General features: G+C 55.1%; 1 protein-coding gene across 9 annotated transcripts in view; it reads left to right on the top strand.

Moving 5' to 3' along the window:
• Positions 1–26,747, top strand: part of cacna1fb (calcium channel, voltage-dependent, L type, alpha 1F subunit) — a 263,577-nt gene that overhangs the window by 196,594 nt on the left and 40,236 nt on the right. For 6 of the 9 annotated variants that reach the window (XR_011591270.1, XM_070872741.1, XM_070872737.1 and 3 more), the window contains 10 exons: positions 10,399–10,505; positions 11,787–11,874; positions 12,244–12,351; positions 13,501–13,553; positions 18,019–18,165; positions 21,957–22,158; positions 22,257–22,415; positions 23,614–23,724; positions 24,985–25,068; positions 25,783–25,803. Coding sequence is in view for 8 of the 9 variants with exons in the window: in XM_070872741.1 (XP_070728842.1) it covers positions 10,399–10,505; positions 11,787–11,874; positions 12,244–12,351; positions 13,501–13,553; positions 18,019–18,165; positions 21,957–22,158; positions 22,257–22,415; positions 23,614–23,724; positions 24,985–25,068; positions 25,783–25,803 (1,080 nt within the window). In the remaining variant the exon portion in view is untranslated. The remainder of the gene's footprint in view (positions 1–10,398; positions 10,506–11,786; positions 11,875–12,243; positions 12,352–13,500; positions 13,554–18,018; positions 18,166–21,956; positions 22,159–22,256; positions 22,416–23,613; positions 23,725–24,984; positions 25,069–25,782; positions 25,804–26,747) is intronic. The other 3 variants (XM_070872742.1, XM_070872739.1, XM_070872738.1) reach the window with 2 other exon arrangements.

The following is a 26,747-nucleotide window of genomic DNA, read 5'->3' as shown; positions in this document are numbered from 1 at the left end:
CATTCTCCATCTCTCGGTCAATGACCCAAAGGTCCAATCTCCATCTCTCGGTCAGTGAAGACCCAAAGGTCCGTTCTGCATCTTTCGGTCAGTGATGACCCAAAGATCCTTTCTCCATCTCTCGGTCAGTGATGACCCAATGGTCCATTCTCCACCTCTCGGTCAGTGATGACCCAATGGTCTGTTCTCCATCTCTCGGTCAATGACCCAATGGTCCATTCTCCATCTCTCGGTCAGTGATGACCTAATGGTCGGTTCTCCATCTCTCGGTCAGTGAAGACCCAAAGGTCCGTTCTCCATCTCTCGGTCAGTGATGACCCAATGGTCCGTTCTCCATCTCTCGGTCAGTGACCCAATGGTCTGTTCTCCATCTCTCGGTCAATGACCCAAAGGTCCATTCTCCATCTCTCGGTCAGTGATGACCGAATGGTCCATTCTCCATCTCTCGGTCAGTGACCCAATGGTCCGTTCTCCATCTCTCGGTCAGTGATGACCCAAAGGTCCGTTCTCCATCTCTCGGTCAGTGATGACCCAAAGGTCCATTCTCCATCTCTCGGTCATTGACCCAAAGGTCCATTCTCCATCTTTCGGTCAATGACCCAATCGTCCGTTCTCCATCTCTCGGTCAGTAATGACACAATGGTCCATTCTCCATCTCTCGGTCAGTGATGACCCAATGGTCCATTCTCCATCTCTCGGTCAGTGATGACCCAATGGTCCGTTCTCCATCTCTCGGTCAGTGATGACCCAAAGGTCCGTTCTCCATCTCTCGGTCAGTGATGACCCAATGGTCTGTTCTCCATCTCTCGGTCAGTGATGACCCAATGGTCTGTTCTCCATCTCTCGGTCAATGACCCAAAGGTCCGTTCTCCATCTGTCGGTCAGTGACCCAATGGTCTGTTCTCCATCTCTCGGTCAGTGACCCAAAGGTCCGTTCTCCAGCTCTCGGTCAATGACCCAAAGGTCCGTTCTCCATCTCTCGGTCAGTGATGACCCAATGGTCTGTTCTCCATCTCTCGGTCAGTGACCCAAAGGTCCGTTCTCCATCTCTTGGTCAGTGATGACCCAAAGGTCCATTCTCCATCACTCGGTCAATGACCCAAAGGTCCGTTCTCCATCTCTCGGTCAGTGATGACCCAATGGTCTGTTCTCCATCTCTCGGTCAATGACCCAATGGTCCATTCTCCATCTCTCGGTCAGTGATGACCCAATGGTCTGTTCTCCATCTCTCGGTCAGTGATGACCCAAAGGTCCGTTCTCCATCTCTCGGTCAGTGATGACCCAATGGTCCGTTCTCCATCTCTCGGTCAATGACCCAATGGTCCATTCTCCATCTCTCGGTCAGTGATGACCCAATAGTCCGTTCTCCATCTCTCAGTCAGTGATGACCCAAAGGTCCATTCTACATCTCTCGGTCAGTGATGACCGAAAGGTCCGTTCTGCATCTCTCGGTCAGTGACCCAACGGTCCATTCTCCATCTCTCGGTCAATGACCCAAAGGTCCAATCTCCATCTCTCGGTCAGTGAAGACCCAAAGGTCCGTTCTCCATCTTTCGGTCAGTGATGACCCAAAGATCCTTTCTCCATCTCTCGGTCAGTGATGTCCCAATGGTCCATTCTCCATCTCTCGGTCAGTGATGTCCCAAAGGTCCGTTCTCCATCTTTCGGTCAGTGATGACCCAATGGTCCATTCTCCATCTCTCGGTCAATGACCCAATGGTCCATTCTCAATCTCTCGGTCAGTGATGACCCAATGGTCCGTTCTCCATCTCTCGGTCAGTGATGACCCAATGGTCCATTCTCCATCTCTCGGTCAATGACCCAATGGTCCATTCTCCATCTCTCGGTCAGTGATGACCCAAAGGTCTGTTCTCCATCTCTCGGTGAATGATGACCCAATGGTCCATTCTCCATCTCTCGGTCAGTGATGACCCAATGGTCCGTTCTCCATCTCTCGGTCAGTGACCCAAAGGTCCGTTCTCCATCTCTCGGTCAGTGACCCAAAGGTCCATTCTCCATCTCTCGGTCAATGACCCAATGGTCCGTTCTCCATCTCTTGGTCAGTGATGACCCAATGGTCCATTCTCCATCTCTCGGTCAGTGATGACCCAATGGTCCATTCTCCATCTCTCGGTCAGTGATGACCCAATGGTCCATTCTCCATCTCTCGGTCAGTGACCCAATGGTCCATTCTCCATCCCTCGGTCAGTGATGACCCAATGGTCTGTTCTCCATCTCTTGGTCAGTGATGACCCAAAGGTCCATTCTCCATCGCTCGGTCAGTGTCCAAAAGGTCCGTTCTCCATCTTTCGGTCAGTGATGACCCAATGGTCCATTCTCCATCTCTCGATCAATGACCCAATGGTCCATTCTCCATCTCTCGGTCAATGACCCAATGGTCCATTCTCCATCTCTCGGTCAGTGATGACCCAAAGGTACGTTCTCCATCTCTCGGTCAGTGATGACCCAATGGTCCATTCTCCATCTCTCGGTCAGTGACCCAAAGATCCATTCTCCATCTCTCGGTCAGTGACCCAAAGGTCCATTCTCCATCTCTCGGTCAGTGATGACCCAATGGTCCATTCTCCATCTCTCGGTCAGTGACCCAAAGGTCCATTCTCCATCTCTCGGTCAGTGATGACCCAAAGGTCCGTTCTCCATCTCTCGGTCAGTGATGACCCAATGGTCCATTCTCCATCTCTCGGTCAGTGATGACCCAATGGTCCATTCTCCATCTGTCGATCAATGACCCAATGGTCCATTCTCCATCTCTCGGTCAGTGATGACCCAAAGGTCCGTTCTCCATCTCTCGGTCAGTGATGACCCAATGGTCCATTCTCCATCTCTCGATCAATGACCCAATGGTCCATTCTCCATCTCTCGGTCAATGACCCAATGGTCCATTCTCTATCTCTTGGTCAGTGATGACCCAATGGTCCGTTCTCCATCTCTCGGTCAATGACCCAAAGGTCCATTCTCCATCTCTCGGTCAATGATCCAATGGTCTGTTCTCCATCTCTCGGTCAGTGATGACCCAAAGGTCTGTTCTCCATCTCTCGGTCAGTGATGACCCAAAGCTCCGTTCTTCATCCTTCGGTCAGTGATGACCCAATGGTCCATTCTCAATTTCTCGATCAATGACCCAATGGTCCGTTCTCCATCTCTCGGTCAGTGATGACCCAAAGGTCCGTTCTCCATCTCTCGGTCAGTGATGACCCAAAGGTCCGTTCTTCATCTTTCGGTCAGTGATGACCCAAAGGTCCGTTCTCCATCTTCCGGTCAGTGATGACCCAAAGGTCCATTCTGCATCTCTCGGTCAGTGACCCAAAGGTCCGTTCTCCATCTTTCGGTCAGTGATGACCCAATGGTCCATTCTCCACCTCTCGGTCAGTGACCCAAAGATCCATTCTCCATCTCTCGGTCAGTGATGACCCAAAGGTCCATTCTCCATCTCTTGGTCAATGACCCAATGGTCCATTCTCCATCTCTCGGTCAATGACACAAAGGTCCATTCTCCATCTCTGGTCAATGATCCAATGGTGTGTTCTCTATCTCTCGGTCAGTGATGACCCAAAGGTCCGTTCTCCATCTCTCGGTCAGTGATGACCCAAAGGTCCGTTCTTCATCCTTCGGACAGTGATGACCCAATGGTCCATTCTCAATTTCTCGATCAATGACCCAATGGTCCGTTCTCCATCTCTCGGTCAGTGATGACCCAAAGGTCCGTTCTCCATCTCTCGGTCAGTGATGACCCAAAGGTCCGTTCTTCATCTTTCGGTCAGTGATGACCCAATGGTCCATTCTCCATCTCTCGGTCAATGACACAAAGGTCCATTCTCCATCTCTCGGTCAATGACCCAATGGTCTGTTCTCCATCTCTCGGTCAATGACCCAATGGTCCGTTCTCCATCTCTCTGTCAGTGATGACCCAATGTCCGTTCTCCATCTCTCGGTCATTGACCCAAAGCTCCATTCTCGATCTATCGGTCAGTGATGACCCAAAGGTCCATTCTCCATCTCTCGGTCAGTGATGACCCAATGATCCGTTCCCCATCTCTCGGTCAATTACCCAATGGTCAATTCTCCATCTCTCGGTCAATGACCCAATGGTCCGTTCTCCATCTCTCGGTCAATGACCCAATGGTCCGTTCTCCATCTCTCGGTCAGTGATGACCCAATGGTCCATTCTCCATCTCTCGGTCAGTGATGACCCAATGGTCCATTCTCCATCTCTCGGTCAATGACCCAAAGGTCTGTTCTCCATCTCTCGGTCAGTGATGACCCAATGGTCCATTCTCCATCTCTCGGTCAATGACCTAATGGTCGATTCTCCATCTCTCGGTCAGTGATGACCCAAAGGTCCGTTCTCCATCTCTTGGTCAGTGATGACCCAATGGTCCATTCTCCATCTCTGGGTCAGTGATGACCCAATGGCCCATTCTCCAGCTCTTGATCAGTGATGACCCAAAGGTCTGTTCTCCATCTTTCGGTCAGTGATGACCCAATGGTCCATTCTCCATCTGTCGATCAATGACCCAATGGTCCATTCTCAATTTCTCGATCAATGACCCAAAGGTCCGTTCTCCATCTTTCGGTCAGTGATGACCCAAAGGTCCATTCTGCATCTCTCGGTCAGTGACCCAAAGGTCCGTTCTTCATCTTTCGGTCAGTGATGACCCAATGGTCCATTCTCAATCTCTCGGTCAATGACCCAATGGTCCATTCTCCATCTCTCGGTCAGTGATGACCCAAAGGTCCATTCTCCATCTCTCATTCAGTGATGACCCAAAGATCCGTTCTCCATCTCTTGGTCAGTGATGACCCAAAGGTCCATTCTCCATCTCTCGGTCAGTGATGACCCAAAGGTCCGTTCTCCATCTTTTGGTCAGTGATGACCCAAAGGTCCATTCTGCATCTCTCGGTCAGTGACCCAAAGGTCCGTTCTCCATCTTTCGGTCAGTGATGACCCAATGGTCCATTCTCCATCTCTCGGTCAGTGACCCAAAGATCCATTCTCCATCTCTCGGTCAGTGATGACCCAATGGTCCATTCTCCATCTCTCGGTCAGTGATGACCCAAAGGTCCATTCTCCATCTCTTGGTCAATGACCCAATGGTCCATTCTCCATCTCTCGGTCAATGTCCCAAAGGTCCATTCTCCATCTCTCGGTCAGTGACACAATGGTCTGTTCTCCATCTCTCGGTCAGTGATGACCCAAAGGTCCATTCTCCATCTCTCGGTCAGTGATGACCCAAAGGTCCATTCTCCATCTCTCGGTGAATGTCCCAAAGGTCCGCTCTCCATTTCTCGGTCAGTGATGACCCAATGGTCCGTTCTCCATCTCTTGGTCAGTGACCCAATGGTCTGTTCTCCACCTCTCGGTCAATGACCCATAGGTCCATTTTCCATCTCTCGGTCAGTGATGACCCAATGGTCCATTCTCCATCTCTCGGTCAGTGATGACCCAATGGTCCGTTCTACATCTCTCGGTCAGTGACCCAATGGTCTGTTCTCCATCTCTCGGTCAGTGATGACCCAATGGTCCGTTCTCCATCTCACATTCAGTGATGACCCAATGGTCCGTTCTCCATCTCTCGGTCAGTGACCCAATGGTCTGTTCTCCATCTCTTGGTCAATGACCCAAAGGTCCATTCTCCATCTCTCAGTCAATGACCCAAAAGTCCATTCTCCATCTGTCGGTCAGTGATGACCCAATGGTCCGTCCTCCATCTCTCGGTCAGTGAAGACCCAATGGTCCGTTCTACATCTCTCGGTCAGTGATGACCCAATGGTCCGTTCTCCATCTCTCGGTCAGTGATGACCCAATGGTCCGTTCTCCATCTCTCGGTAAGTGACCCAATGGTCCATTCTCCATCTCTCGGTCAGTGATGACCCAATGGTCCGTTCTCCATCTCTCGGTCACTGATGATCCAAAGGTCTGTTCTCCATCTCTCGGTCAGTGAAGACCCAATGGTCCGTTCTCCATCTCTCGGTCAGTGATGACCCAATGGTCCGTCCTCCATCTCTCGGTCAGTGAAGACCCAAAGGTCCGTTCTCCATCTCTCGGTCAGTGATGACCCAAAGGTTGTTCTCCATTTCTCGGTCAATGACCCAAAGGTCCATTCTCCATCTCTCTGTCAGTGATGACCCAATGGTCCGTTCTCCATCTCTCGGTCAGTGATGACCCAAAGATCCATTCTTCATCTCTCGGTCAGTGATGACCCAATGGTCCATTCTCCATCTCTCGGTCAGTGATGACCCAATGGTCCGTTCTACATCTCTCGGTCAGTGACCCAATGGTCTGTTCTCCATCTCTCGGTCAGTGATGACCCAATGGTCCGTTCTCCATCTCACATTCAGTGATGACCCAATGGTCCGTTCTCCATCTCTCGGTCAGTGACCCAATGGTCTGTTCTCCATCTCTTGGTCAATGACCCAAAGGTCCATTCTCCATCTCTCAGTCAATGACCCAAAAGTCCATTCTCCATCTGTCGGTCAGTGATGACCCAATGGTCCGTCCTCCATCTCTCGGTCAGTGAAGACCCAATGGTCCGTTCTACATCTCTCGGTCAGTGATGACCCAATGGTCCGTTCTCCATCTCTCGGTCAGTGATGACCCAATGGTCCGTTCTCCATCTCTCGGTAAGTGACCCAGTGGTCCATTCTCCATCTCTCGGTCAGTGATGACCCAATGGTCCGTTCTCCATCTCTCGGTCACTGATGATCCAAAGGTCTGTTCTCCATCTCTCGGTCAGTGAAGACCCAATGGTCCGTTCTCCATCTCTCGGTCAGTGATGACCCAATGGTCCGTCCTCCATCTCTCGGTCAGTGAAGACCCAAAGGTCCGTTCTCCATCTCTCGGTCAGTGATGACCCAAAGGTTGTTCTCCATTTCTCGGTCAATGACCCAAAGGTCCATTCTCCATCTCTCTGTCAGTGATGACCCAATGGTCCGTTCTCCATCTCTCGGTCAGTGATGACCCAAAGATCCATTCTTCATCTCTCGGTCAGTGATGACCCAATGGTCCATTCTCCATCTCTCGGTCAGTGATGACCCAATGGTCCGTTCTCCATCTCTCGGTCAGTGATGACCCAATGGTCCATTCTCCATCTCTCGGTCAATGACCCAATGGTCCGTTCTCCATCTCTTGGTCAGTGAAGACCCAAAGATCCATTCTCCATCTCTCGGTCAGTGATGACCCAAAGGTCCATTCTCCATCTCTCGGTCAGTGACCCAATGGTCCATTCTCCATCTCTCGGTCAATGACCCAAAGGTCCATTCTCCATCTCTCGGTCAGTGATGACCCAAAGGTCCATTCTCCATCTCTCGGTCAATGACCCAATGGTCAATTCTCCATCTCTCGGTCAATGTCCCAAAGGTCCATTCTCCATCTCTCGGTCAGTGATGACCCAATGGTCCGTTCTCCATCTCTCGGTCAGTGATGACCCAATGGTCCGTTCTCCATCTCTCGGTCAATGACCCAATGGTCCGTTCTCCATTTCTTGGTCAGTGAAGACCCAAAGGTCCATTCTCCATCTCTCGGTCAGTGATGACCCAAAGGTCCATTCTCCATCTCTCGGTCAGTGACCCAATGGTCCATTCTCCATCTCTCGGTCAATGACCCAAAGGTCCATTCTCCATCTCTCGGTCAGTGATGACCCAAAGGTCCATTCTCCATCTCTCGGTCAATGACCCAAAGGTCCATTCTCCATCTCTCGGTCAGTGATGACCCAATGGTCCGTTCTCCATCTCTCGGTCATTGACCCAAAGCTCCATTCTCCATCTCTCGGTCAGTGATGACCCAATGGTCCATTCTCCATCTCTCGGTCAATGACCCAAAGGTCCAGTCTCCATCTCTCGTTCAGTGATGACCCAAAGGTCCATTCTCCATCTCTCGGTCCGTGATGATCCAATGGTCCGCTCTCCATCTCTCGGTCAATGACCCAATGGTCAATTCTCCATCTCTCGGTCAATGACCCAATGGTCCGTTCTCCATGTCTCGGTCAATGACCCAAAGGTCCATTCTCCATCTCTCGGTCAATGACCCAAAGGTCCATTCTCCATCTCTCGGTCAGTGATGACCCAAAGGTCCATTCTCCATCTCTCGGTCAGTGACCCAATGGTCCATTCTCCATCTCTCGGTCAATGACCCAAAGGTCCATTCTCCATCTCTCGGTCAGTGATGACCCAAAGGTCCATTCTCCATCTCTCGGTCAATGACCCAAAGGTCCATTCTCCATCTCTCGGTCAGTGATGACCCAATGGTCCGTTCTCCATCTCTCGGTCATTGACCCAAAGCTCCATTCTCCATCTCTCGGTCAGTGATGACCCAATGGTCCATTCTCCATCTCTCGGTCAATGACCCAAAGGTCCAGTCTCCATCTCTCGGTCAGTGATGACCCAAAGGTCCATTCTCCATCTCTCGGTCCGTGATGATCCAATGGTCCGCTCTCCATCTCTCGGTCAATGACCCAATGGTCAATTCTCCATCTCTCGGTCAATGACCCAATGGTCCGTTCTCCATGTCTCGGTCAATGACCCAAAGGTCCATTCTCCATCTCTCGGTCAATGACCCAAAGGTCCAGTCTCCATCTCTCGGTCAGTGATGACCCAAAGGTCCATTCTCCATCTCTCGGTCAGTGATGATCCAATGGTCCGCTCTCCATCTCTCGGTCAATGACCCAAAGGTCCATTCTCCATCTCTCGGTCAGTGATGACCCAAAGGTCCATTCTCCATCTCTCGGTCAATGACCCAAAGGTCCATTCTCCATCTCTCGGTCAGTGATGACCCAATGGTCCGTTCTCCATCTCTCGGTCATTGACCCAAAGCTCCATTCTCCATCTCTCGGTCAGTGATGACCCAATGGTCCATTCTCCATCTCTCGGTCAATGACCCAAAGGTCCAGTCTCCATCTCTCGGTCAGTGATGACCCAAAGGTCCATTCTCCATCTCTCGGTCCGTGATGATCCAATGGTCCGCTCTCCATCTCTCGGTCAATGACCCAATGGTCAATTCTCCATCTCTCGGTCAATGACCCAATGGTCCGTTCTCCATGTCTCGGTCAATGACCCAAAGGTCCATTCTCCATCTCTCGGTCAATGACCCAAAGGTCCAGTCTCCATCTCTCGGTCAGTGATGACCCAAAGGTCCATTCTCCATCTCTCGGTCAGTGATGATCCAATGGTCCGCTCTCCATCTCTCGGTCAATGACCCAATGGTCAATTCTCCATCTCTCGGTCAATGACCCAATGGTCCGTTCTCCATCTCTCGGTCAATGACCCAATGGTCCGTTCTCCATCTCTCGGTCAGTGATGACCCAATGGTCCATTCTCCATCTCTCGGTCAGTGATGACCCAATGGTCCATTCTCCATCTCTCGGTCAGTGATGACCCAAAGGTCCATTCTCCATCTCTCGGTCAGTGATGACCCAAAGGTCCGTTCTCCATCTCTCGGTCAGTGATGACCCAAAGGTCCATTCTCCATCTCTCGGTCAGTGACCCAAAGGTCTGTTCTCCATCTCTCGGTTAGTGATGATCTAATGGTCCATTCTATTTCCACGGGCAGGACTGAGGGAATGCATCATCATTTTACTGATGTTGATTGAGAGATAAATATTGGCCCCAGCACAGCAGGGAGAATTTCCACCACCGCCACCCCATACCTCTGCCCCCTCTCGTCTTCCAATGGTGGCCGTGGGATCTTTTATGTCCCACCTGAGAGGGCAGACGGCGCTTCAGTATAACATCTCATCCCGAAAGACGACAGTGCGGCGCTTCCTCCTACAGACCCTCCGACAGTGCGGCACTCCCTCAGTACCGCCCCTCCGACAGTGCGGGGCTCCCTCAGTACCGCCCCTCCGACAGTGCGGTGCTCCCTCAGTACTGTCCCTCCGACAGTGCAGGGCTCCCTCAGTACTGCCCCTCCGACAGTGCGGTGCTCCCTCAGTACTGTCCCTCCGACAGTGCAGGGCTCCCTCAGTACCGCCCCTCCGACAGTGCAGGGCTCCCTCAGTACTGCCCCTCCGACAGTGCGGCGCTCCCTCAGTCCTGTCCCCGGGGAGTGTCCGGTGTGTGTTACGGGGCTCAAATCTCAGGAGTCGGGGCTCGAACCCACAACCTTCTGACTCCGAGGCGAGAGCGAGAGCCACTCAGACACGGCTGACATGAGGTGAATAGTATCGATGCGTTTCAGGGGAATCTGGATAAACACACGGTGGGGGAAAGGAATGGGAGGAGACGGTGATGGGGGAGATGGAGAGGGTTGGGAGGGGGCTGGTGTGGAGCAGAAACCCCGGCATGGAGCGCTGGGGCTGAAGGGTTTGTTTCTCTGGTGTAAAACTCGATGTAATGCCACGCGAGCTCCTGACCTTTGAACTTCCCTTTGGCGCTGTGCTGCAGATGACAACATTCGGAGCGTTCCTACACCAGGGATCCTTTTGCAGGAATGCCTTCAACCTACTGGACCTGCTGGTGGTCAGCGTGTCGCTCATCTCCTTCTGGCTCGAGTGAGTGTACGCGGACAGACGCGGGCCGTTCGGGGCAGGACCTCGCAGGAGCCGAGCGTAGGGAATCTCGGTGGTGCCCGCTTTAAATCGTCAACTCTGGTCGGAATTCCTGAATGGCCCATCTCGGGATGTCCCACCCTCAGCCAGTCAGACAAGTGTGTGCCCCACACTCCCCCGATCTGGAATTCCTGGACAGCCCACAGTCAGAAGGTGTGGCAGGGTCAGGGGAGCCTTGTTGTGCAGCTCACACTTAGTCGCGACTTGGGCTTTGAGTAAGAACATCAGGAGTCGGCTATTCGGCCCCTCGAGCTGCCCCGCCATCCAAACAGATCACGGCTGATCATCGACCTCAATCCACTTCCCCGCCCAATCCCTCCATTCACCTCGAGCCCAAAGATCCATCGATCTCAGCCTTGAATATACTCAACGACTGAGCCTCTGGGGCAGAGAGTTCCAAAGGTTCACCTCCCTCCGAGTGAAGAAATTCCTCCTCATCTCAGTCCTAAATGTCCGAGCCCTTATCCTGAGACTGTGTGACCTCTGGTTCTAGACTCCCCAGCCCCGGGGGGAAACACCCTCCCTGCATCTACCCTGTCAATCCCCCTCACAATCCGACACGTTTCAGTGAGATCACCTCTCATTCTTCTAAACTCCAGAGAGTATCGGCCCAGTCTGCTCAATCTCTGCTCATAGGACAATCCCCCCGTCCCGGGAATCAGTCCGGTGAACCTTCGCTGCACTCCCTCAATGGCAAGTATATCTTTCCTTAGGTAAGGAGACCAGAACTGTGCACAGTACTCCAGGTGTGGTCTCCCCAGGGCCCTGTATAATCGCAGTAAAACATCTTTACTCTTACAGAGATAGGGAGGGGTGTAGGGGCTGGAGGGGGTTACAGAGATAGGGAGGGGTGTAGGGGCTGGAGGGGGTTACAGAGCTAGGGAGGGGTGTAGGGCTGGAGGAGGTTACAGAGATAGGGAGGGGTGTAGGGGCTGGAGGGGGTCACAGAGATAGGGAGCGGTGTCGGGGCTGGAGGGGGTTACAGAGATAGGGAGGGGTGTAGGGGCTGGAGGGGGTTACAGAGATAGGGAGGGGTGTAGGGGCTGCAGGAGGTTACAGAGATAGGGAGGGGTGTAGGGCTGCAGGAGGTTTAAATCTGAGACATGTAGGAAGGAGGGTTGGGAATTTGAGAACAAGAGTCCAGAGGGAGAACAGCCAATGGAAGATGGAGAAAAGAGGGAACACCTTTCACCTTTCACCTTCACTTCTCTGTCTTGTCCACAGATCCAGCGCCATTTCCGTGGTGAAGATTCTCCGGGTCCTGAGAGTTCTCCGACCCCTTCGGGCCATCAACCGGGCCAAAGGACTGAAGGTGCTGGGTGGGGCTGGGGAGAGGGGTAAGGGGGAGAGGGCGGGGAGAGGGGGAGTGGGGGATGGGGGAGAGTAAGAGGGGTGAGGAGGGGGAGAGGGGAGGGGGAGAGAGGGAGGGGGACGAGAGGGAGGGGGGTGAGGAGAGAGGGAGAGGGGAAGGGGGAGAGGAGGGGGGTAGAGGAGGAGGGGGTTAGAGGGAGCGGAGCGGGGGGGGGAGAGAGAGAGGGAGAGGGGGAGGGTGAGCGGGGGAGAGGGAGAGAGGCGGGGGGGAGAGGGCCAGTGGCGGGGGTGGGGTTGGGTGAATCCTGATCCTAAGTGTGACCTCGGGCCCAGACCTTATTTCTCACCGACTCTCTCTCTCTCTCTGCAGCATGTGGTTCAATGTGTCTTTGTGGCAATAAAAACCATCGGGAATATCATGATCGTCACCACCCTGCTCCAGTTCATGTTTGCCTGCATCGGAGTCCAGCTATTTAAGGTTGGTTCTGTCCGTGTCTTTATCCCTCCTTGCTGTTGTCTCATTTGGGTATGTGTCTGCTTCACTCTGTATCTAACACCGTGCTGTACCTGCCCTGGGAGTGTTTGATGGGACAGTGTAGAGGGAGCTTTACTCTGTATCTAACCCTATGCTGTACCTGCCCTGGGAGTGTTTGATGGGACAGTGTAGAGGGAGCTTTACTCTGTATCTAACCCCCTGTACCTGCCCTGGGAGCGTTTGATGGGACAGTGTAGAGGAAGCTTTACTCTGTATCTAACCCCCTGTACCTGCCCTGGGAGTGTTTGATGGGACAGTGTAGAGGGAGCTTTACTCTGTATCTAACTCCCTGTACCTGCCCCGGGAGTGTGTGATGGGACAGTGTAGAGGGAGCTTTACTCTGTATCTAACCCCGTGCTGTACCTGCCCTGGGAGTGTTTGATGGGACAGTGTAGAGGGAGCTTTACTCTGTATCTAACCCCGTGCTGTACCTGCCCTGGGAGTGTTTGATGGGACAGTGTAGAGGGAGCTTTATTCTGTATCTAACCCCCTGTACCTGCCCTGGGAGTGTTTGATGGGACAGTGTAGAGGGAGCTTTACTCTGTATCTAACCCCCTGTACCTGCCCTGGGAGTGTTTGATGGGACAGTGTAGAGGGAGCTTTACTCTGTATCTAACTCCCTGTACCTGCCCCGGGAGTGTGTGATGGGACAGTGTAGAGGGAGCTTTACTCTGTATCTAACCCCGTGCTGTACCTGCCCTGGGAGTGTTTGATGGGACAGTGTAGAGGGAGCTTTACTCTGTATCTAACCCCGTGCTGTACCTGCCCTGGGAGTGTTTGATGGGACAGTGTAGAGGGAGCTTTATTCTGTATCTAACCCCCTGTACCTGCCCTGGGAGTGTTTGATGGGACAGTGTAGAGGGAGCTTTACTCTGTATCTAACCCCCTGTACCTGCCCTGGGAGTGTTTGATGGGACAGTGTAGAGGGAGCTTTACTCTGTGTCTAACCCCCTGTACCTGCCCTAGGAGTGTTTGATGGGACAGTGTAGAGGGAGCTTTACTCTGTATCTAACTCCCTGTATCTGCCCTGGGAGTGTTTGATGGGACCAGACTCTACATTCTGTAACGCTCCGTTAACTGTTTCGGTTTCAGGGTAAATTTTACAGCTGTACAGATGAAGCGAAGCACACTCCCGAAGAATGCAAGTAAGTCGCTGAAAGGACTTGCCTTTATATAGCGCCTATCATCCCCTGAGGATGCCGCAAAGCCTCACAGCCAGTGAAGGACTTTGTTTGAAGTGCGCTCACTGTTGTAATGTGGGAAACGCCATTTTTGGCACAGCAAGCTCCCACACACAGATGTGATAATGACCCAGATTATCTGTTTTAAGTAATGCCCATTGACCCCTGGTTCTAGACTCCCCAGCCCGGGGGGGAAACACCCTCCCTGCATCTACCCTGTCATTCCCCCTCACAATCCGACACGTTTCAGTGAGATCACCTCCCATTCTTCTAACCTCCAGAGTATCGGCCCAGTCTACTCAATCTCTCCTCATAGGACAATCCCCCCATCCCAGGAATCAGTCCGGTGAACCTTCGCTGCACTCCCTCAATGGCAAGTATATCCTTCCTTATGTAAGGAGACCAAAACTGTGCACAGTACTCCAGGTGCAGTCTCACCAGGGCCCGATATAATTGCAGTATTGCGTCTTTACTCTTACAGAGATAGGGAGGGTGTAGGGGCTGGAGGTTACAGAGATAGGGAGAGGTATAGGGGCTGGAGGTTACAGAGATAGGGAGGGGTGTAGGGGCTGGAGGTTACAGAGATAGAGAGGGGTGTAGGGGCTGGAGGGGGTTACAGAGATAGAGAGGGGTGCAGGGGCTGGAGGAGGTTACAGAGATAGGGAGGGATGTAGGGCTGGAGGAGGTTACAGAGATAGGGAGGGGTGTAGGGGCTGGAGGAGGTTACAGAGATAGGGAGGGGTGTAGGGGCTGGAGGTTACAGAGATAGAGAGGCGTTTAGGGCTGGAGGAGGGTACAGAGATAGGGAGGGTTTGGGGCTGGAGGAGGTTACAGAGATAGGGAGGGGTGTAGGGCTGGAGGAGGTTACAGAGATAGGGAGGGGTGTAGGGGCTGGAGGGGGTTACAGAGATAGGGAGGGTGTAGGGGCTGGAGGGGGTTACAGAGATAGGGAGGGGTATAGGGGCTGGAGGGTTTACAGAGATAGGGAGGGTGTAGGGGCTGGAGGAGGTTACAGAGATAGGGAGGGTGTAGGGGCTGGACGGGGTTACAGAGATAGGGAGGGTGTAGGGTCTGGAGGGGGTTACAGAGATAGGGAGGGGTGTGGGGCCTGGAGGGTTACAGAGATAGGGAGTAGTGTCGGGGCTGGAGGGTTACAGAGATAGGGAGGGTGTCGGGGCTGGAGGGGGTTACAGAGATAGGGAGTAGTGTCGGGGCTGGAGGGTTACAGAGATAGGGAGGGTGTCGGGGCTGGAGGGGGTTACAGAGATAGGGAGCGTGTGGAGGGTTACAGAGATAGGGAGGGTGTGGGGGGTTACAGAGATAGGGAGGGTGTGGGGGGTTACAGAGATAGGGAGGGTGTGGGGGGTTACAGAGATAGGGAGGGTGTGGAGGGTTACAGAGATAGGGAGGGTGTGGGGGGTTACAGAGATAGGGAGGGTGTGGGGGCTGGAGGGTTACAGAGATAGGGAGGGGTTTAGGGGCTGGTGGGGGTTACAGAGATAGGGAGGGTGTAGGGGCTGGAGGGGGTTACAGAGATAGGGAGGGTGTGGAGGGTTACAGAGATAGGGAGGGTGTGGGGGGTTACAGAGATAGGGAGGGTGTAGGGGCTGGAGGGGGTTACAGAGATAGGGAGGGGTGTAGGGGCTGGTGGGGGTTACAGAGATAGGGAGGGGTGTAGGGGCTGGTGGGGGTTACAGAGATAGGGAGGGGTGTAGGGGCTGGTGGGGGTTACAGAGATAGGGAGGGTGTAGGGGCTGGAGGGGGTTACAGAGATAGGGAGGGTGTGCGGGGTTACAGAGATAGGGAGGGTGTAGGGGGTTACAGAGATAGGGAGGGTGTAGGGGCTGGAGGGTTACAGAGATAGGGAGGGTGTCGGGGCTGGAGGGGGTTACAGAGATAGGGAGGGTGTCGGGGCTGGAGGGGGTTACAGAGATAGGGAGGGGTGTAGGGGCTGGTGGGGTTTACAGAGATAGGGAGGGTGTAGTGGCTGGAGGGGGTTACAGAGATAGGGAGGGTGTGGGGGGTTACAGAGATAGGGAGGGTGTGGCGGGTTACAGAGATAGGGAGGGTGTGGAGGGTTACAGAGATAGGGAGGGTGTGGGGGGTTACAGAGATAGGGAGGGTGTGGGGGCTGGAGGGGGTTACAGTGATAGGGAGGGGTGTGGGGGCTGGAGGGTTACAGAGATAGGGAGGGGTGTGGGGGCTGGAGGGGGTTACAGTGATAGGGAGGGTGTGGGGGGTTACAGTGATAGGGAGGGGTGTGGGGGCTGGAGGGTTACAGAGATAGGGAGGGTGTCGGGGCTGGAGGGTTACAGAGATAGGGAGGGGTGTAGGGGCTGGAGGGTTACAGAGATAGGGAGGGGTTTAGGGGCTGGGGGTTTACAGAGATAGGGAGGGTGTGGGGGGTTACAGAGATAGGGAGGGGTGTAGGGGCTGGGGGGTTACAGAGATAGGGAGGGTGTGGAGGGTTACAGAGATAGGGAGGGGTGTGGGGGCTGGGGGGTTACAGAGATAGGGAGGGTGTGGGGGCTGGGGGGTTACAGAGATAGGGAGGGTGTAGGGGGTTACAGAGATAGGGAGGGTGTGGAGGGTTACAGAGATAGGGAGGGGTGTGGGGCCTGGAGGGTTACAGAGATAGGGAGTAGTGTCGGGGCTGGAGGGTTACAGAGATAGGGAGGGTGTCGGGGCTGGAGGGGGTTACAGAGATAGGGAGTAGTGTCGGGGCTGGAGGGTTACAGAGATAGGGAGGGTGTCGGGGCTGGAGGGGGTTACAGAGATAGGGAGCGTGTGGAGGGTTACAGAGATAGGGAGGGTGTGGGGGGTTACAGAGATAGGGAGGGTGTGGGGGGTTACAGAGATAGGGAGGGTGTGGGGGGTTACAGAGATAGGGAGGGTGTGGAGGGTTACAGAGATAGGGAGAGTGTGGGAGGTTACAGAGATAGGGAGGGTGTGGGGGCTGGAGGGTTACAGAGATAGGGAGGGGTTTAGGGGATGGTGGGGGTTACAGAGATAGGGAGGGTGTAGGGGCTGGAGGGGGTTACAGAGATAGGGAGGGTGTGGAGGGTTACAGAGATAGGGAGGGTGTGGGGGGTTACAGAGATAGGGAGGGTGTAGGGGCTGGAGGGGGTTACAGAGATAGGGAGGGGTGTAGGGGCTGGTGGGGGTTACAGAGATAGGGAGGGGTGTAGGGGCTGGTGGGGGTTACAGAGATAGGGAGGGGTGTAGGGGCTGGTGGGGGTTACAGAGATAGGGAGGGGTGTAGGGGCTGGAGGGGGTTACAGAGATAGGGAGGGTGTGGGGGGTTACAGAGATAGGGAGGGTGTAGGGGGTTACAGAGATAGGGAGGGTGTAGGGGCTGGAGGGTTACAGAGATAGGGAGGGTGTCGGGGCTGGAGGGGGTTACAGAGATAGGGAGGGTGTCGGGGCTGGAGGGGGTTACAGAGATAGGGAGGGGTGTAGGGGCTGGTGGGGTTTACAGAGATAGGGAGGGTGTAGTGGCTGGAGGGGGTTACAGAGATAGGGAGGGTGTGGGGGCTGGAGGGGGTTACAGTGATAGGGAGGGGTGTGGGGGCTGGAGGGGGTTACAGTGATAGGGAGGGTGTGGGGGGTTACAGTGATAGGGAGGGTGTGGGGGGTTACAGAGATAGGGAGGGGTGTGGGGGCTGGAGGGTTACAGAGATAGGGAGGGGTTTAGGGGCTGGGGGTTTACAGAGATAGGGAGGGTGTGGGGGGTTACAGAGATAGGGAGGGGTGTAGGGGCTGGAGGGTTACAGAGATAGGGAGGGGTGTAGGGGCTGGAGGGTTACAGAGATAGGGAGGGGTTTAGGGGCTGGGGGTTTACAGAGATAGGGAGGGTGTGGGGGGTTACAGAGATAGGGAGGGTGTGGAGGGTTACAGAGATAGGGAGGGGTGTGGGGGCTGGGGGGTTACAGAGATAGGGAGGGTGTGGGGGCTGGGGGGTTACAGAGATAGGGAGGGTGTGGGGGGTTACAGAGATAGGGAGCGTGTGGGGGGTTACAGAGATAGGGAGGGTGTGGGGGCTGGAGGGGGTTACAGAGATAGGGAGGGTGTGGGGGGTTACAGAGATAGGGAGGGTGTGGGGGGTTACAGAGATAGGGAGGGTGTGGGGGGTTACAGAGATAGGGAGGGTGTGGGGGGTTACAGAGATAGGGAGGGTGTGGGGGGTTACAGAGATAGGGAGGGTGTGGGGGGTTACAGAGATAGGGAGCGTGTGGGGGGTTACAGAGATAGGGAGGGTGTGGGGGGTTACAGAGATAGGGAGGGTGTGGGGGCTGGAGGGTTACAGACACCTTTACTCATACTCCAATCGTGTAATAAAGGCGCGGTGTCAAGGCACGTTTGCGGTGTCGGGAGCCCGTGTCACGGATTCCCGAGCTGTGGCTCACTGCCTCTCACTCTGCTCCGCCAGGGGAACCTTCATCGTGTTTAAGGAGGGCGACGTCACGCACCCCATGGTTCGTCAACGCCTGTGGCACAACAACGACTTCACCTTCGACAACGTGCTGGCCGGGATGATGGCGCTCTTCACCGTCTCCACATTCGAGGGCTGGCCCGCGTAAGTCCCGCTGCCTCCGCGTGGAACCGCTCTGTTTCCCCCGCACCGTCCAACATGTTTTTCTATCTTGTTCTCCACCTTTGTGTCTGGTGCTCTCTGTCTCTGCATGTCTCTCTCTGTCTGTACCTTTTGTCCATCGGGGGAGGGAGATATGTTGCGGATGGCGGCGGGAAACGTGTGTGGCATTATCCCGTGTGTATCCCACTCTATCCAATGTGTTGCTCTATAACATTATCTCTTCGGAAATGCTGGATCAAGGTGAGTCCTTCCTTGGAATTCCTGGTCAGATCATATTTCTAGCAATGCTATTATTATGTGTCGTCGCTTTTGGGGAGAGGCAGTTTTTGAAATGTGATTAAACGGTCTCTTTTTGTGCCTGTGTGTATCTGTGTATGTGCGTGGTATTCTGTGTGTGCGCGTGGTATTCTGTGTGTGTGCCATGGTTGTCCGTGTGTGTGCGACTCGTCCTGTGCATGTGTGTGCGCGTGTCACCCTGTGCGCCATGCTCTGCGTCATGCTCTGTGCATGTGTGTGCATGTCATGCCATGTGCTTATGTGTGCATGATGCTTTGTGTGTGCGTGTCGTGCTCTGTGTGTGCCTGTTATGCTCTGTGCATGTGATACTCTGCCTGTCATGCTCTATGCATGCATGTGTGATACCGTGTGCGTGTGTGATACCGTGTGTGTGTGTAATTACCCCGTGTGTGTGCGTGATGCCACGTGTGTGTGTGATACCCTGTGTGTGTGTGTGCGATGCCCCGTGTATGTGTGTGATGCCCTGTGTGTGTGCGTGATGCCCCGTGTGCGTGTGTGATGCCCCGTGTGTGTGTGTGTGTGATATCCCGTGTGTGTGTGTGTGTGATACCCCGTGTGTGTGTGATGCCCCGTGTGTGTGTGATGCCCCGTGTGTCTGTGTGTGTGTGTGATGCCCCGTGTGTGTGTGTGTGTGTGATACCCCGTGTGTGTGTGTGATACCCCGTGTGTGTGTGTGTGTGATGCCCCATGTGTGTGTGATACCCCGTGTGTGTGTGATACTCCGTGTGTGTGATACCCCGTGTGTGTGTGTGTGTGTGTGATGCCCCGTGTGTGTGTGATACCCCGTGTGTGTGTGTGTGTGTGATACCCCGTGTGTATGTGATGCCCCGTGTGTGTGTGTGTGTGTGTGTGTGTGTGTGATGCCCCGTGTGTGTGTGATGCCCTGTGTGTGTGTGTGTGTGTGTGATGCCCCGTGTGTGTGTGATACCCCGTGTGTGTGTGTGTGTGTGATACCCCGTGTGTGTGTGATGCCCCGTGTGTGTGTGTGTGTGCGTGTGTGTGTGTGTGATGCCCCGTGTGTGTGTGATGCCCTGTGTGTGTGTGTGTGTGTGTGTGATGCCCCGTGTGTGTGTGTGTGTGTGATACCCCGTGTGTGTGTGATGCCCCGTGTGTGTGTGTGATGCCTCGTGTGTGTGTGTGTGTGTGATGCCCCGTGTGTGTGTGTGTGTGTGTGTGTGATGCCCCGTGTGTGTGTGTGTGTGTGTGTGTGTGTGATACCCCGTGTGTGTGTGATGCCCCGTGTGTGTGTGATGCCCCGTGTGTGTGTGTGTGTGTGTGTGATGCCCCGTGTGTGTGTGATGCCCCGTGTGTGTGTGATGCCCCGTGTGTGTGTGTGTGTGTGTGTGTGTGTGATACCCCGTGTGTGTGTGATGCCCCGTGTGTGTGTGATACCCCGTGTGTGTGTGATGCCCCGTGTGTGTGTGATGCCCCGTGTGTGTGTGATGCCCCGTGTGTGTGTGTGTGTGTGTGATGCCCCGTGTGTGTGTGTGTGTGATGCCCCGTGTGTTTGTGTGTGTGTGTGATGCCCCGTGTGTGTGTGTGTGTGTGATGCCCCGTGTGTGTGTGTGTGTGTGATACCCTGTGTGTGTGTGATGCCCCGTGTGTGTGTGATGCCCCGTGTGTGTGTGTGTGTGTGTGTGTGTGATGCCCCGTGTGTGTGTGTGTGTGTGTGATGCCCTGTGTGTGTGTGTGTGTGTGATGCCCCGTGTGTGTGTGTGTGTGTGTGTGTGTGTGTGTGTGATGCCCCGTGTGTGTGTGTGTGTGATGCCCCGTGTGTGTGTGTGTGATACCCCGTGTGTGTGTGATGCCCCGTGTGTGTGTGTGTGTGTGTGTGTGTGATGCCCCGTGTGTGTGTGTGTGTGTGTGATGCCCCGTGTGTGTGTGTGTGTGTGATACACCGTGTGTGTGTGTGTGTGATGCCCCGTGTGTGTGTGATACACCGTGTGTGTGTGTGTGATGCCCCGTGTGTGCGTGTGATGCCCGTGTGTGTGTGTGCGTGTGTGATACACCGTGTGTGTGTGTGTGATGCCCCGTGTGTGTGTGTGATGCCCCGTGTGTGTGTGTGTGTGTGTGATACACCGTGTGTGTGTGTGTGTGATGCCCCGTGTGTGTGTGTGATGCCCCGTGTGTGTGTGTGTGTGTGATACACCGTGTGTGTGTGTGTGATGCCCCGTGTGTGTGTGTGTGTGTGATACACCGTGTGTGTGTGTGTGATGCCCCGTGTGTGTGTGTGATACACCGTGTGTGTGTGTGTGATACACCGTGTGTGTGTGTGTGTGATGCCCCGTGTGTGTGTGTGTGTGTGTGTGATACACCGTGTGTGTGTGTGTGATGCCCCGTGTGTGTGTGTGTGTGTGATACACCGTGTGTGTGTGTGTGATGCCCCGTGTGTGTGTGTGTGATGCCCCGTGTGTGTGTGTGATACACCGTGTGTGTGTGTGTGATACACCGTGTGTGTGTGTGTGTGATACACCGTGTGTGTGTGTGATGCCCCGTGTGTGTGTGTGTGTGTGATGCCCCGTGTGTGTGTGTGTGTGTGATACACCGTGTGTGTGTGTGTGTGTGATACACCGTGTGTGTGTGTGTGTGATACACCGTGTGTGTGTGTGTGATGCCCCGTGTGTGTGTGTGTGATGCCCCGTGTGTGTGTGTGTGTGTGTGTGATGCCCCGTGTGTGTGTGTGTGTGTGATACACCGTGTGTGTGTGTGTGATGCCCCGTGTGTGTGTGTGTGATGCCCCGTGTGTGTGTGATGCCCCGTGTGTGTGTGTGTGTGATGCCCCGTGTGTGTGTGTGTGATGCTCCGTGTGTGTGTGTGTGATGCCCCGTGTGTGTGTGTGTGTGTGATGCCCCGTGTGTGTGTGTGTGATACACCGTGTGTGTGTGTGTGATGCCCCGTGTGTGTGTGTGATACACCGTGTGTGTGTGTGTGATACACCGTGTGTGTGTGTGTGATGCCCCGTGTGTGTGTGTGTGTTTGATACACCGTGTGTGTGTGTGTGATGCCCCGTGTGTGTGTGTGTGTGTGTGATACACCGTGTGTGTGTGTGTGATGCCCCGTGTGTGTGTGTGTGATGCCCCGTGTGTGTGTGTGATACACCGTGTGTGTGTGTGTGTGTGATGCCCCGTGTGTGTGTGATGCCCCGTGTGTGTGTGTGTGATGCCCCGTGTGTGTGTGTGTGTGTGATGCCCCGTGTGTGTGTGTGTGTGTGTGATGCCCCGTGTGTGTGTGTGTGATGCCCCGTGTGTGTGTGTGTGTGTGATACACCGTGTGTGTGTGTGTGATGCCCCGTGTGTGTGTGTGTGATGCCCCGTGTGTGTGTGTGTGTGTGTGTGATACACCGTGTGTGTGTGTGTGATACACCGTGTGTGTGTGTGTGTGTGATGCCCCGTGTGTGTGTGTGTGTGATGCCCCGTGTGTGTGTGTGTGATACACCGTGTGTGTGTGTGTGATGCCCCGTGTGTGTGTGTTTGCAGCCTCCTGTACAAGGCCATCGATGCCAACGCGGAGAACGAGGGCCCCATCTACAACTACCGGGTGGAGATCTCCATTTTCTTCATTGTCTACATCATCATCATCGCTTTCTTCATGATGAACATCTTTGTCGGCTTCGTCATCATCACTTTCCGCGAGCAGGGCGAGAAGGAGTACCAGAACTGTGAGCTCGACAAAAACCAGGTGGGCACCAATCCCGGTTGTTGTGGGCGGAGAAATTCAACTGGGGGGGGCGTCACATGGCCCTGTGATAACCGCGTTCTCTCTCTCCCGCCGTGCAGCGGCAGTGTGTGGAGTATGCGATGAAAGCCCAGCCCCTGCGACTGTATATCCCCAAGAACCGTTACCAGTACAAGGTGTGGTACATGGTGAACAGCACTGGCTTCGAGTACATCATGTTCATCCTCATCCTGCTCAACACCATCACCCTCGCCGTGCAGGTAAGTCAGCAATCCCCAGAGACCCTGGTCCCGGCCCCTCACCGGGGGGAGGGGGAAGGTGCTTCCCGAAGGCAGGATTGGGGCTCATCGTTCCACCCGTGGGGGTGGGAGGAGGTGGGAGTCTTCCCGGAAAAGGGTCCAAGCTTGCATTTCTCCCATCCTCTCGGGACGTCACAAAGCCTCACGGCCAATCAAACACTTTTTTTGTGAAGTGCGCTCACTGTTGTATTGTGGGAAATGCCAATTTGTGCACAGCAAGATCCCACACACAGCGATGTGATAATGACCCGGATCGTCTGTTTTAGTGATGTTGGTCGAGGGATAAATATTGGCCCCAGGACACCGGGGAGAACTCCCCCTGCTCTTCTTCCAATAGTGGCCCCGGGATCTTTTACATCCACCCGAGAGGGCAGACGGGGCCTCGGTTTAATGTCTCATCCGAAATACAGCCCCTCCGACAGTGCGGGGCTCCCTCAGTACCGCCCCTCCGACAGTGCGGGGCTCCCTCAGTACCGCCCCTCCGACAGTGCAGCACTCCCTCAGTACTGCCCCTCTGACAGTACGGCGCTCCCTCAGTACTGCCCCTCCGACAGTGCAGCACTCCCTCAGTACTGCCCCTCCGACAGTACGGCGCTCCCTCAGTACTGCCCCTCCGACAGTGCAGCACTCCCTCAGTACTGCCCCTCCGACAGTACGGCGCTCCCTCAGTACTGCCCCTCCGACAGTGCGGCGCTCCTTCAGTACTGCCCCTCCGACAGTGCGGCGCTCCCTCAGTACTGCCCCTCCGACAGTGCGGGGCTCTCTCAGTACTGCCCCTCCGACAGTGCGGCACTCCCTCAGTACTGCCCCTCCGACAGTGTGGCGCTCCCTCAGTACTGCCCCTCCGACAGTGCGGTGCTCCCTCAGTACTGCCCCTCCGACCGTGCGGCACTCCCTCAGTACTGCCCCTCCGTCAGTGCTCCCTCAGTACCGCCCCTCCGTCAGTGCTCCCTCAGTATCGCCCCTCCGACAGTGCGGCACTCCCTCAGTACCGCCCCTCCGACAGTACGGCACTCCCTCAGTACCGCCCCTCCGACAATGCGGGGCTCCCTCAGTACCTCCACACTGCGGTAATGTAAACCGATCAAGGTCCTCGAGCCTATCGGAGTAACGAAGGGTCTTTAATCTGTATTAACGGTGAATCCATTTTGCGTTGCAGCACTATGAGCAATCCGATCCGTTTAACTATGTCATGGATATATTAAACATGGTCTTCACCGGCCTCTTCACAGTGGAGATGATCCTAAAACTCCTCGCCTTCAAACCTAAAGTAAGTCATGCTCAACACCAAGAAGGTGTATTTATCTTCACCATCGGCAGCCCCTCGGAGCGAGGACCACTCCTGTCCACGTCAAAAAGTTCACGTTTCAGTGAAGGACCCGATATTCCCGATCCCGAACTACATCCTGAAGGGTGGAAGATGCCTGTGGGTGGATTGTTTTAACGTGGAGTGACCGTTGCACATCAGCCACCACACGGGTTCGACAGAGCGAGGTCTTGGTCCAGGGGCAAGGGTTAACCAGGACGCCTGGAGACCTGCTCTGCTGCACGGACCCAGTGTGTACACATATCGCAGTGTGGGCTGGTCCCTGGGCCCCTGGGCCCTCGCCTCTCCTGGGCCCCTGGGCCCTCGCCTCTCCTGGGCCCCCCGTGCTGCCCTTCACCCCCCCCACAACCCCCCTGCTGTCCCCCCGTTGTAATGTAGGGAAGGATTATCCCGACAATCTATTGTAGAAATATTGTTTGAGGATAAATGTTCGCCAGGACACCATTGTGAATAATAATCTGTAATAATGTGTCCTGGTCGGTCTGTGTAAGTATCTGTGTGTCTGACATTTTCTCTCTCTCCTTCTACGTCTCTTCTTGTGTCTGTTGGACTCACTGACTCTCCGGCTCTTGCCTACTCTCTCTCTCTCTGTCCTCGACTCTCTGGCTCTCTCTCTCTCGGTCTCTTCCCCCTCTCTCACTCTCCCCCACCGCCCTTTTCTCCCTCTCCCCCTCCATCCCTCTCTCCACCCTCCATCCCTCTCCCCACTCCCTCTCTCTGTCCCTCTCACTCCCACCCGCCCCTCCCCCCTCTGTCTCTCCCCCTCCCTCTCTCTCCTGCCCCCGCCCCCCAACCCCCTTACCTCCCTCTGTCTGTCCCGCTCCCTCTCTCTCCCATCCCCCTCTGTCTGTCCCCCTCCCTCTCTTTCCCGCCCCCTTCCCCCAACCCCCTTACCCCCCTCTGTCTGTCCCCCTCCCTCTCTCTCCCGTCCCCTCCCCCCAACCCCCTTCTGTCTCTCCCCCTCCGCCCTCTCTCCCGCCCCCTCCCCCCACCCCCTTACCCCCCTCTGTCTGTCCCCCTCCCCCCAACCCCTTTACCTCCCTCTGTCTGTCCCCCTCCCTCTCTCTCCCGCCCCCTCCCCCCAACCCCTTTACCTCCCTCTGTCTGTCCCCCTCCCTCTCTCTCCCGCCCCCTCTCCCCCCACCCGCCTCTGTCCCCCCCCCCTCTCTCTCTCTCCCTCTGCTCTGATCACTGGGACTGCAGCATTATTTCTGTGATGCCTGGAACACATTTGATGCTTTGATCGTTGTGGGGAGTGTGATGGACATCGCTGTCACCGAGTTTAACGTGAGTACACCCGGCCTGTTCAGGAGAGACACAGGGAGAGACTCTGTCAGTGACAGTCCCTCTTCTACCCACACCTCCCCCGGGCCCCCAGCCCCCAGACCCCCTCTCCATCATAACCTCACAGTTATGGTCAATGCTTCTCAGAGCTAATTCACGGTGTATCTGAGCTCACAATTACACAATATATAAACCCCCCAAATCCCTCGATTAGATTCCAGCCTGTATATCACTCCCGGGTATCTGTTATTTGATATATAAACCCCCCGAACTCCTCGATTATACTCCAGCCTGTATCTCACTCCCGGGTATCTGTTATTCTATATATAAACCTCCCGAACCCCTCGATTAGATTCCAGCCTGTATCTCACTCCCGGGTATCTGTTATTCTATATATAAACCCCCCCGAACCCCTCGATTAGATTCCAGCCTGTAACTCACTCCCGGGTATCTGTTATTCTATATATAAACCCCCCCGAACCCCTCGATTAGATTCCAGCCTGTAACTCACTCCCGGGTACCTGTTCCTGAATATTTATATTGTGAGCACTGTATAACATTGTTCTCTGATGTGCGAATGTCTCCTGTTGTTTTTCATTCCATTCTCGTTTTCAATCTGTGTCCATGGAACTTATTATCACCATCATTTCATCCTCCTCATCACCACCTTCCTGGAACTGTCCACCTCTCTCGTTTCATCGCTCCATCCTGTCGCAGAACGGTGGCCATGTTGGTGAGGTAATATCGCGACTCCTTAATCTCAGCGAGTGTCTGTCCCACACACAGGGTGACGTGCGCAACGTCAAAGCAATAAGTCTCGCATTCCTCCACTCCCTCAGTACCGCCCCTTCGACAGTGCGGCACTCCCTCAGTACCGCCCCTTCGACAGTGCGGCACTCCCTCAGTACCGCCCCTCCGACAGTGCGGCACTCCCTCAGTACTGCCCCTCCGACAGTGCGGCACTCCCTCAGTACTGCCCCTCCGACAGTGCGGGGCTCCCTCAGTACTGCCCCTCCAACAGTGCAGCACTCCCTCAGTACTGCCCCTCCGACAGTGCGGCACTCCCTCAGTACTGCCCCTCTGACAGTGCGGGGCTCCCTCAGTACTGCCCCTCCGACAGTGCAGCACTCCCTCAGTACTGCCCCTCCGACAGTGCGGGGCTCCCTCAATACTGCCCCTCCGACAGTGCAGCACTCCCTCAGTACCGCCCCTCCGACAGTGCGGGGCTCCCTCAGTACCGCCCCTCCGACAGTGCGGAGCTCCCTCAGTACCGCCCCTCCGACAGTGCGGGGCTCCCTCAGTACCGCCCCTCCGACAGTGCGGTGCTCCCTCAGTACTGTCCCTCCATCAGTGCGGTGCTCCCTCAGTACTGCCCGTCCGACAGTACGGCACTCCCTCAGTACTGCCCCTCCGACAGTGCGGCGCTCCCTCAGTACTGCCCCTCCGACAGTGCGGGGCTCCCTCAGTACTGCCCGTCCGACAGTACGGCGCTCCCTCAGTACTGCCCCTCCGACAGTGCGGGGCTCCCTCAGTACTGCCCGTCCGACAGTACGGCGCTCCCTCAGTACTGCCCCTCCGACAGTGCGGGGCTCCCTCAGTACTGCCCGTCCGACAGTGCGGGGCTCCCTCAGTACCGCCCCTCCGACAGTGCGGTGCTCCCTCAGTACTGCCCCTCCGACAGT

Source organism: Pristiophorus japonicus, unplaced genomic scaffold (assembly GCF_044704955.1).
Source record: "Pristiophorus japonicus isolate sPriJap1 unplaced genomic scaffold, sPriJap1.hap1 HAP1_SCAFFOLD_356, whole genome shotgun sequence".
NCBI classification, from domain to species: Eukaryota; Metazoa; Chordata; class Chondrichthyes; family Pristiophoridae; genus Pristiophorus; species Pristiophorus japonicus.
Note: the sequence above shows the minus strand (reverse complement) of the source record. Positions and strands in the feature narration are given on the sequence as shown.